We start from the raw sequence: 12,564 nt of genomic DNA on the forward strand, positions 1-12,564 counted from the left end.
AATTTTCTTTGCAAATGAGAAATACGAGGATGGTAAATCTACCCCGAGGTTTTCCTTGGTTTTCCTTTGTGGGGGTTGGCCGAATGGCTAGATTATCCGTTTGAGACATCCCAAGGCGAGTGACAGAAGCTTTGAGTGATGATGAAAAAGGTTTCTGATCACATCTCATGCCATCCTCGACAAATGAATAAAAGCAAGCATGTAAGCTATGCATATATGCTGCATCAGGAATTCAGCACCGGCTTTGTCAGCAGTATATGCACCCAAATCAATAATTTACATTTAGATAGTCATTCACTAATACCAAAATATCATAAGAAATACAGTGGACATTAATACTCTAGTGGACATCAATACAGCGTCATAAACAATCACCGATATAGTGTTGCGTGAACGCTCGTGTTTGTTTTTGCCCAAAAACGTTCGTCCACAAGAGGGGCATATATGATGTATCATGTAGCGTAACTTGCTGTGACAGTGCGAGAGAGAGACAAAGATATTGTTTATTACTCTGTGGCGGTCAGCGCTCACATAATTATTCTTAGGATATAGAGTTCTTTTGTTCTTGTTAAGAGTAATTTTTTAGGGGAGGAGAGCCATTCTTGTGATGTAAAAAAATCGACGCCATTGCGAGTTTTTGATTCACATTTTAAAATATAAGTGCATATGGAAGGAAATCAGTTAATAGAACAATAAAATATTGTTCATTTCAAGAAGGTACGTCTTATTATACACCCAGCGATGTACTGCTATTGTGATTTACTAATAAACACCAGTTGAGAACAGTTCCGACGGGAGCGTTCAGTTCTAGTGAAATAGTTCAATGTTTTCTTCGGAAAAGAAGTCACTTCATGGATCATTCAAATCCACAACAGTAACTGGACATTTCTCAGAACTGAAAGCAATCTGATTGCTATGCAACAGAGCCCCGAAGAATATTTCTCCGTATTTTGGTTACCACTTTCAGCTCAACACGGTATCTGCAGCATCTGGAGCAGATTTCTACAACAGCGGAAGCGTGTAATCGCCATCAGTTTCACACACCGCCCTGTGTACACTGTATGTATTTACCCACAACATTGAACATACAGTTACTCACACAAATAGAAAGACAATACTAGGTGGTGTGGAGAAACATTTCAGTATAATGGCCCTGTAGAGCTAAACAGTAATTAGCCTAGTAAGAAAAGGAGTCGTTATAACACACACACACACACACACACACACAAAAAAAATCACTGTCTCTGACCATTGTGGCCAGACTTTTTGTGAAAGTGAAGATAATTAAGCCAAAAATAAATAATACCCATTAAGTAAAAAATTAAAATAGAGTTGCCACACTGATAGTTCACCTCAGAAGGATAACATAAAATTTACCAATGGTGGAAAGCACAGACCATTTTTAATAACATTTAACTTGTTTAATATCAGCATAATGTAAACCTGTTAAAGAAACATTGGAACAAAAGGTTACACCAGCCCTTATTTGTAAACAGAATGCAAAGAACTCTCATTTTCCAAACAATTAGGTCAGATATGGTGTGGGAATATACATTTCTTGATTATTACACACCTGAACTGAAGTATTCTGACACTGACCATGAAGGATGACCTAAGTACGTATCACTGGATCGTACAGAATGCTTACAATGTACTTCTGAATGCTACAAGCGCAAAGTGGAACACTGTCAGCCTAGCATAGAGATGGTAACAATATCAATGAAATTTTGTTATTCTTTTTCTGGCACATGTTGCAAAATAATCAAGTCAAATATCAACTTGATCAACAGTAGAAGTATTGTGTTTTTCTCATTAAATACTGATAAAATGCAATGGTCAACAGTATTAATAGTATTGTACATGTTTTGTTAAATACTGATCAAATGGAATACTCTGCAATTACAAAATTCTTTGTTCTGGAAATGTTGTCACCAATTGAAATTGCTTCATAGATGGTCAAAGTTTTTTTAATAGGAATCTGCTTCCTTATTTTCAACAGTTAACAGATGGGTTTATATTTTTCTTGAAGATGGTCACGTGAATGATATCACAAAACTGCAACAAAAAAAAATGAAAACCCTGAAAAGTCCACAATATGTATAGAACAGTCAATGATTAAAGATTTACAAAATATCTTATGCCAAAGGCACATGAGAAGAAACAGTACATTAAATTTTGCACAACAAATTAACTATGAGGGACTTTTGTGAAGGATACGTGCCACATTTGATGAATACTGACAAAGAGTACATGCAAAAACAAATTTAACGCCAATATTTGCACCATTTTAAAGAGATGCCAATTTATTCTCTCATCTGATTTCGTACTGTGGATGAAATGCGGGTCAGCTGCTTTATGCCTGAAAGAAAACTTCAATGAAAGTAGTGAGTGGAGTCCAGCGGACGTATACCTAAAGAGGTGAAGTCCATCATCATTTTCTGGACTGCAAAAAGGTTTCTTTGTACCAGTTACAATAACTGGCAGATTCTACGAAGTCTTCTGCACTAACTGGATGAGGTAATGCGTGATAAGAGGCCTGGAATGCAAAATTAAAATATATAACAATGCAGTTGCTCACAAAAGCAATTTGCTAGTTGGAAAATTGGCGGATATGAAGTACTGCTTCTACCTGACTGTCTTGATCCAGGGCTTTCAGTATGTCAAGTGAAAAAAGTGAGAGTTGATTTCACATAATCGATGTTTTCAGAGAGAAAGAGTACACAAAATTTTGTATAAGGAAGTAACTGTGAAAAAAAGCAGCAGCACTCCATCGTCAGGCCACAAGTGGCCCATTGGGACCATCCGAACCCCATGTCATCCTCAGTTAAGGATGCGGATAGGAGGGGCGTGTGGTCAGCACACCTCTCTCCCGGTCGTTATGATGGTTTTCTTTGACCGGAGCCGCTACTATTCGGTCGAGTAGCTCCTCAATTGGCATCATGAGGCTGAGTGGACCCCGAAAAAGGGCAACAGCGTATGGTGGCCCGGATGGTCACCCATCCAAGTGCCAGCCACGCCTGACAGCACTTAGCTTCGGTGATCTCACGGGAACCAGTGTCTCCACTGCGGCAAGGCTGTTGCCTAACTGTGAAAAAGCTTTGTCCATAATGGGTGCCACATTTATCAAACACTGACCAACAGTCTCCATGAAAATGAAATTCTCATGCATGCCTGGACAAATTAAAAAATCTAATAGATTTTGTGCTCTGATTTGTTACAGTGAATGAGACATTAATTTGCTCAAACCACAACTTTCTCTAATAGCACTAAATAGAGTATTCTAAATTCTTCAGTGTTTATACTGATAAAAATCTGAACTCAGAGTCACATGTTACATAACTTCTTAAACAACTGGATAATATCAGATTTTGGAGACAAAAATGAAACAAAACACTCTTACTTCGCTCATGTTCATTCACTAAAGTACTACGAAGAAAGTTTTTCTCAAGGCAGAAAATGTCTGTAGCGAACTCTGCAGATAGCGGGGCATACTGACAACAGCCTCATAGCACATTCACTCCCTCGTGAGGATTGCTGCCAACACACAATTTGAAAACAGTGAAGGTCATAAACATTAGAAGGAGAAATGACTTACACTCTCCTTCATGCAGCCACTGTGTGGCACAAATAGCAATTAGATATTCCACCATAAAAATCTTTGACCACCTACTCAGTGATGTAAAGAATTTAATAGATAATAAAATTAACTTCAAACAGAAACAGGAACCATGCATTCTTGACAACTTTCACTACTCCACACAAACATTTCTGTACGTGTAATAATATAATATGATGTAATACAGGGTGTGTGTGTGTGTGTGTGTGTGTGTGTGTGTGTGTGTGTATTTGTGTGTGTGTGTGTGTGTGTGTGTGTGTGTGTGTGTGCGTGTGCGCGCGCGCACACACGCACATGGGTGGGTGCACATACTTGGTAGGGATATAAATGGGAAGGGAGGGAGGGAGGGGAGTGGGAAGGGGGGTGGGAGAGAGAGAGAGAGGCTGGGCACAGTTAAGTACAAATCATTGAATGTGCACTGCTAGCTATTAAATTAGTACACCAAGAAGTTGTGACAGCAAAAGATGGAGAATTGGCAACAACATTATAAATTTCTGAGGAATGTCGCTCTCAACTATGGACAAACATCTCACATACTTTCAACACATTATTTGAATGATTTTTATTGAAATGACATGTAATAGGTCAGTTCACAGGCCACACATACATATGTTTGGTTGTATTAATCTTCTTGGAAGGTGCAAATAACTGACCTAAACTACAACAGGCCCACTGAATTTAGAAGTGTACATTCTTGTCACAAAGATACTGACTCTGATGGTCATGTCAATTATGTCATCAATGCAGCTCTAGAATTTTACTAGTGGTCTTCTTCCCCATGACCCAGAGCTTGGCATTATTTTCTTCATCAGTTCCTGTCATTTCTCCTATTCCTTCACTCAGTGGTCAGCAAACATGAAGCTTCTAAGTTACAATTCAGTTTCTAAATCTTACTGTGAGCTACCAAACGTAACTAGGACAGAGACACGAACTTTTAATAAAAATCCTAAATTTGTTTATTGCAAATAAACTTACATTTCTAGTTACTGTTGTTGTTGTTGTTGTTGTGGTCTTCAGTCTTGAGACTGGTTTGATGCAGCTCCATGCTAATCTATCCTGTGCAAGCTCCTTCATCTCCCGGTACCTACTGCAGCCTACATCCTTCTGAATCTGCTTAGTGTATTCATCTCTTGGCCTCCCTCTACGATTTTTACCCTCCACGCTGCCCTCCAATGCTAAATTTGTGCTCCCTTGATGCCTCAGGACATGTCCTACCAACCGATCCCTTCTTCTAGTCAAGTTGTGCCACAAACTTCTCTTCTCCCCAATCCTATTCAATACCTCCTCATCAGTTATGTGATCTACCAATCTAATCTTCAACATTCTTCTGTAGCACCACATTTTGAAAGCTTCTATTCTCTTCTTGTCTAAACTATTTATCGTCCATGTTTCACTTCCATACACTATGAAATGAATTTTAATTAAACTGTATCTAAGAAAAACAAATTGAAATTGAATTACACACGAGAAAGAAATTAAAGTGTAGTAGCATGGGTGTACCCAGCGAGGGGCGGGGGGGGGGGGGGGGGGGGGGGGGGGGGGGGGGGAGATAGTTTACAGTTTTATTTAATAAGAAATGCTGCATGTTTTCTCGGATTGTATAAGTGCGTTCTTGTATTTAAAATATAATAGAGGGAAACATTCCACGTGGGAAAAATTATATATAAAAACAAAGATGAGGTGACTTACCGAACGAAAGCGCTGGCAGGTCGATAGACACACAAACATACACACAAAATTCAAGCTTTCGCAACAAACTGTTGCCTCATCAGGAAAGAAGGAAGGAGAGGGGATGACGAAAGGAAGTGGGTTTTAAGGGAGAGGGTAAGGAGTCATTCCAATCCCGGGAGCGGAAAGACTTACCTTAGGGGGAAAAAAGGACAGGTATACACTCGCACACACGCACATATCCATCCACACATACAGACACAAGCAGACATATTTAAAGACCAAATATAAATATGTCTGCTTGTGTCTGTATGTGTGGATGGATATGTGCGTGTGTGCGAGTGTATACCTGTCCTTTTTTCCCCCTAAGGTAAGTCTTTCCGCTCCCGGGATTGGAATGACTCCTTACCCTCTCCCTTAAAACCCACTTCCTTTCGTCTTCCCCTCTCCTTCCCTCTTTCCTGATGAGGCAACAGTTTGTTGCGAAAGCTTGAATTTTGTGTGTATGTTTGTGTGTCTATCGACCTGCCAGCGCTTTCGTTCGGTAAGTCACCTCATCTTTGTTCTTGTATTTAAAATGTTTATTAAAAGCAGTTTTTCACGGGTTTACTGTTTTATTTAATAAGAAGTGCTGTATGTTGTCTCGAGTCCTCGTTTCCTGAGACTAGTATGACCTGCCCCCCTCCCCCCCCCCCCCCCCAGTTCAGATTCTGGGTACACCCTTGTGTAGTAGTACTAAATTACAAATACAATAACAGATTTTTTATCTGGGTTATTTTCTTTAATGAGAAGGATGGCATTCTTTTTTACATCAACAACTTTTAACGTTAGGAGGTTATAGGTACTGACTGCCATTCGAATATAGTTGTCCAAGTGTACCTCGGTTAATCTATTTCTGTACTTGTTTTTAAATTTCAAACTAGAAAAAGAAAGCTCACAGATATACTGAGCTGAACATTTCCTTCACTTAAAGAACAACCTGCACTAAAAGTGGAATTTTTCTTTAGGAACAAGAGGTCTAATATTTTCAGAGCTTTAAAAAAGTGAATTTAAAGATAAACTATTTTGAAAATCAATCAGTTCCAACTCCACTGCAGCACTGTCTTCTTGAAAATCAAAATGTTCCATGGCTAGCAGAGAACTCTTCAGCATCTGTCTCTATAAAGGCAAATTGATGCTTTTGATAATTTGGAAGGATTTGTTGAATTTACTTCTTAAATCTGAAAGAATTTGCTGTAGGAAGGAGGTGTTGAAGAGACCTATTTTTCACGGGTTTCTTCCAAACACTCAATGTGTTGGTATTCATCTTGGATGAGATTTTTTCCCCACAGTTCCACCTTTTTTGAGAATAAAGCAACATCTGAAACTTTCCCACCAATTTCTTTACCTCTACCTTCAAGCTACAAGTTAAGGATATATGACTTTTCAGGGATGTCTGTGAGAAAATCAAAATCCTGCTATCAAACCAGGTCCTCTAGTTCATGGAATGATTCGCCTCACTCTTTCAAAAATTTTACTGAGGCAAACAGGACCTCTTTAAAAAATATAAACTCTTCCTCTATTAAAACGCTGAACTTCCGTATGAAGCAAAAAATCACTGTACTGGCAAACCAGTTTATCAGTCGGTGCTCTGAACAAAAATCTCTGAATTGCTTATACTCTCAACTTTGTTCACTACTTTTATGACTGTTTTCATTGCTCTGCATTGCACTTCAATATTTTCTACACAGTGACTGCTGGTGTTTTACACAATGGTAAGACAGAAATTTAAGAAAGCTGTGGTCTTTATGACACAAGGCTTTGAATCCCTTCTTACTGCCTACCATTGCAAGAGCTCGATCAGCTGTTTTCCCAACCAACTTCTTTAGAGGAATATTTCCAGAGCTGATAAGATCATTAAATGCTAAAACATTTCCTGTCCTGTTACTGGTATAATGTTGACCAGTTCCGCTCTTATTTCAAAACCAACAAAAGCAATTTTTGCAAAAACAGCCAACTGCATTGTATGAACTGTATCAGTCAGTTCGTCAAGCTGTAGAGGAAAATAGCTGCCATGATCAAAGTCCTTTTTAAATTGTGAAGTAAGATGAGAACTCATAACCTCAAACATCCTCATTATTGTACTTACAGGAAGCTGTACAGAGTTAATAACAGACATTATCTCACTTTTATTTTTGAAATTATCACTTAATAGATCTGTAGCTTCTAAAAATTCAGTTTCAATTAATTCACTCTCTTCATAAGTTTTCTTGCTTTATTGCTTGAACACACCATCATTTCAACAAACCTAGCTTAGCATCAATGCATAAATCAAACTATCCATGTTAGCAAATGTCTCATGCACACAAAAAACATAACATGCACAACTTCAATTGTATACAATTAACTATGAGGCTGCCGATGTAGTATTCTTGAGTAACAATGGCAGTTGCAGGAGTGAAAGAACGAGTTGTTGTCATGAGTGGGACATGAGCTCAGTGGAGCAGTCCACATTAGCCAATCTGAACATCACTGTGATCTAGTGAAAATGTCCCTGCTCACAACTGAAGTTTTGGTGATCACTGCCTTTGCCTCTTTTGCCAAATCAAGGAACCCCTGGTTCTGAAATCTACCAACTCCCTACTGCAATTTGGTACAAAGAATGTTTCAATTGAAAAAAAAAAGAAAAGAAAAGAAAAATAATACTTACTGATTAAAACATCGATATGAGCACCTTAATTTACCAGTGAAGGCATCCCACATATGAACTGGATTGTCTTTACTTGTGCTCACCAGGCTGGAATCAGAGTATCTCATGCAAACACTTAAAATACAAGCATACACTGGAATATATATATGAAATAAGTAAAGATGTGATGGCAAAATATGGAGAACTGGTAACAACAGTATAAATTTCTGTAAAAATGTAGACTTCAACTGTGGATAAGCAGCCCTTAAGTCTACAGATGTGTTCAAAAGATATCCAATATTATGATATTACTTTGTTTTCTCAGCTTCCAAATTGTGCACTATTGCTTTTCTTCATTTATTTCTTATTAGATGTGAAATAAAAATAATTATGCCTCTGAATGTGATATATGCTGCCTATTCATATTATGTGGAAAATACTATGACAATTGCAAAAACAGACATAATGTCTTATGGGATAACAGCAATCAGTGATTTTATGTTACTTTAAATCCGTCTTGATTTGCAATCAAGACGGATTTAAAGTAACACTATGACAATTTTTGTAGAAAACATTTCGCATATTTAGCACTGAACGTGCAAGTCAGATGGCTAATTACATGTTTCTTGAACCGTGCAAAATTTTTATTGAAATGATATGTAGTCAATCATCTCACAGACACTGTGCATTTTTGTGTGTCCAGGATTATTCCAAAAGATCTAGACAGTTTCAAGTGATCGTAAAAAATGTCTGTATTGAGATAAGATATTATATGCTTATATTTATAGAAACATCAACTTAAAAAGTTTGGTTATGTTTAAAACTGCTCAATGTGCGAATCATTAGTTATATGGCACACGTTCAGTCTATAGTCCAATTCAGCCCACATTCAGCACGAAGTGCACACGACAATGGCAATCAAAACAGCACTGATAGTTCCTTGTAAGTCAGCAATGTTATCGGGGGTGTGGGGACTTTTTTTTTCTTTTTTAAATAGTGTCTTTCACATAAGCCCACAAGTGCAGTAGCTCAGTATCTGAGGACTCAAAAACATTGTTGGGAAACTACAATGTGCAACGGTCATGTTGGCAAATGAAATTATCACTGTCCTCTCACAACTGCAGCATAAGACACAGCTAAAGCATGCCCCACTGAGTGTGTCCATTGATTGTCACCTGTGTAACAAAGAAGAAGTGTTGATACACTTTTTGCCCTGACAAAGTACAGAACACGTTAAGTTTTGGGGATCTACAGACATGTTCTACAACACTATTGTAATTCTTTGCTCCCCAGATTCGTACATCATGCCAGTTTACAGCACCTTTCAGCTGAAAGGCAGTCTTAGCTGAAGATCAACCTGCGAGTGATATTGCCATCCATTAAGTGCTGCAGATCAATGTAAAACTGTTTCCGCAAACATTTGTCGCCATACATAATGGCTTTAAGCAACGGAATCCAATACTGTTTCCTTTGAAGATGGTTTCTCAGCGCTCTCCAAATAGGTGGTTGTGGAATTCCTAGCTCTCAGCTGCCACAATAAGCTGATTTTTTGTGGAATTGTGAAAAATTACTTCCCTGATCCATTCATCTGTTCCTCAGAAGTCAATGGCAGCCCACTGCTTTGGCTTCACACACATCTTGTTTCCTTGAACTTCTGTACCTAACCATAAGGGGATTTTCTGGCAGGTGGAACAATGTTAAATGTGGCCCTGAATTTCCAACAAACTGTGCTTGCAGACCCACTCATGCATCATGCAAAAAACCTTCTCCACTGTAATGGCAGCCATGTTGCTGGCGATCACTCTCACAAAAAGAACTTCTTGAGTTGCTGTTTCCATACATATAATCATTTAATACCTTACCTCAATACAACTATTTTTGTCAGTCAGTTTAAACTGTCTACATCATTTTTATTAACCCTGTATAAAGGTACATATATACCACAAGCCACTGTACAGTGTGTGGTGGGGGATATACTGAACTGATATTATCAATTTTCTTTCCTATTTGATTTGCATTCTGAGTAAGGAAAAAATGACTGTAAATACTTTAATGTCTCTTAACTTATTCTCATGACCCTTACATGACATTTACATTGGTGGCAGCATAACTGACAGTCTTCTTCGAATAAACATTCTCTAAATTTACCCAACAGGTTTTGCAAGAAATATATCATCTTTCTTCCAAGAATTCCCATCTAAGCTCCCTGACCACTTCTGTTAACACTTTTATATGGGCTACACAGCCCTATTACAATCTTAACAGTGTGTCTCCAAATTTTTTAGGTGTCTGTTGTCATACCTATTTGATAAGGACTCCAAAATTTGTTTTATCATACACTGCTTTTTACCAGAACACTTCTGACAAACTAAGTCTTTCATTCCACTTCCCTAATACTGATTTTGTATGATAGTTCCATTTCATATCACTAAGAAGTGATATGAAAGCATCCACAATGCTTATACAATGTGACATGTCCAAGGTGTTCATCAATAATCTTATAATGAGATATTATGTGATTCTTTCTCTTTTTTTGTATGCATTACCTTGCATTTATCAACATTTAAAGAGAGCTGTCTTTCACTGCACCAAGTGCAAATTTTGTCACGATCATCCAACAATTATACTTTCCTGTAAACAACAGCATCATCATAAACCAATCTTATAGTGCTGTCGAACCTATCTCATAAATTATTTATGTATACTGAATACATTAGAGCACCTATTATGTTTCGTTGGGCACATCCAATGTTACTTTCCAACCATAAGTCTATCAGGTGCCGGTGCCATTTTTGCTTTAAGCAGTGTTAATTGATTTTCAGCACCAGTGGTGCTAATATCGATATCTCTTATTTGTGATTTTGTGCAGCATCCAAACATTGACACAGAAGTATCCTCATTTATAACTACATTTTTAAATGTGGAATTTTAAATTTCTGCTGTATGTCTACATTCAGTGTCACCACCAGATGGATACACGAAAGAAAGATTGGAAGGTTTAGATTTGCTGATTGACATTATATATGACCTGAATGTTCTACGGTTTTCTAATAAACGTTCTTCAGGACCCAACCGTGTGTAAATTATTGTAGGCTTCATGCACAACCCTTCTTACAGATGCACAAGTTTGCTATCAGCATCCCTGCAGTCTCTATTGTATCAAGAGTGCAGTAGTCTGTTTTTGCAATATTCTATGAATAGTGCCATTAAAACAAGGCAGGCCATTGCAGTCTTATTACTTTACCTAGAACATATTTACCCAGTACACAGTTTATAACATTTTTCAGCTTTAAGCACAACTGTTCTTTGTTTGCCAGATCTGAACGAAATGTTCTTAGTTCATCCATTACGTAAGTTGGTAATCATTCTCCAGCAGTTTGACCAAACACAAGTAGATTACTAAATAGCACAGTTTCATTACTCATGTTGCAAATGAAACACAACTTTAACAATAAAGTAAACATCTGGTATTAAATATATAATGTTTAAAAAAGTATGCAACTGCAGAATATAAGTTGTCCAGAAGAAATGATATACAAACAAAAGAAAAAGCAAATCTGTAAATTTGGTGACAGGAATAACTACAATTTTATATTTGCAGCAAATAACGCCTATAAGACCTTCAAAAGAACAGTTTGAATTAAAGACAGGTGCACAAAACACAAGTAAAATATTCTGTACTTTTTCATTTGTGATATTTGTCAGTGTAGGGGAACCTTACATACCTATTCTCTAAAAGCTGTGGTGTAAAGATGGTAAAGCTTTCAAAAAAGCAAGATGAGAAATGGAAAGGTAAACAACTTATAATAAAAAAAATTAAGGTTGGAACAAGGACAATATGCAAGAAAAACGCAGGAGGTAAAGGCAAAAGGAAAACAAGCACTTCAACAAAATGGAACAGCCTAATTTGACAGGTCACTGGAGGAAAAAAGTTTAGTGTTGAAAAGATAACAGAAGAGGCAGCAAAGGGTAAACTAAACAGGCACATATACATCAGGGGCAAAGGCATAAGAACAGAAAAGTAGAGGTGAGTAGGGGTGTTAGAGAAAAAGCAGATATATCAGAGAAAACAAACAAAAATGGGAATATAAATAGTTCAAAATGAGTATTGCACCATCAGCATATCTATGAACGTGTGTCAGATTAAACTGAAAGGAGTCAGGGACTGATTCAATAAACCTTATGAAACTTTAACATAAATAATGAAAGACTTACAATGAAATAAAAAAATTAAAACTGAGTTTGAAAGTGATCATCTGCGAAATCAAAATTTTCTTCTGGGTAGCATTCAATGCCACTTTGCTACACCTCATGCATTTTAACATAGTCAGATAGTCCTTGACATGCTCTCAACAAGGTGGTCGGGATGTTACTGCACAATGACATCCCACTCTTTGATGGTAAACCTCCTGTGGTCATTAACATGTGAGGAAGTTTCCTTTGATTATACAATGTAAGACTCAACTGGTCCCAAATATGCTCAATCAGGTTAACATCAATTGACAGCAATGACCATTCAATTTGGTCATCTCCTGCCTCCTGGAGGAAGGTTGCCATAAGCTGGGCTCAGTATGCTCTTGCTGTATCATCCTGAAATACAAACCCACTGCCA

General features: G+C 37.6%; 1 protein-coding gene across 2 annotated transcripts in view; it reads right to left on the reverse strand.

Annotated features, from left to right (window-relative positions):
• Positions 1–12,564, reverse strand: part of LOC124595034 (telomerase Cajal body protein 1) — a 113,504-nt gene that overhangs the window by 67,988 nt on the left and 32,952 nt on the right. For both annotated transcript variants that reach the window (XM_047133595.1, XM_047133596.1), the window contains exon 3: positions 7,974–8,060. In XM_047133595.1, the coding sequence (XP_046989551.1) occupies positions 7,974–8,060 (87 nt within the window). The remainder of the gene's footprint in view (positions 1–7,973; positions 8,061–12,564) is intronic.

The sequence above is a fragment of the Schistocerca americana genome, chromosome 2, assembly GCF_021461395.2.
Source record: "Schistocerca americana isolate TAMUIC-IGC-003095 chromosome 2, iqSchAmer2.1, whole genome shotgun sequence".
NCBI classification, from domain to species: Eukaryota; Metazoa; Arthropoda; class Insecta; order Orthoptera; family Acrididae; genus Schistocerca; species Schistocerca americana.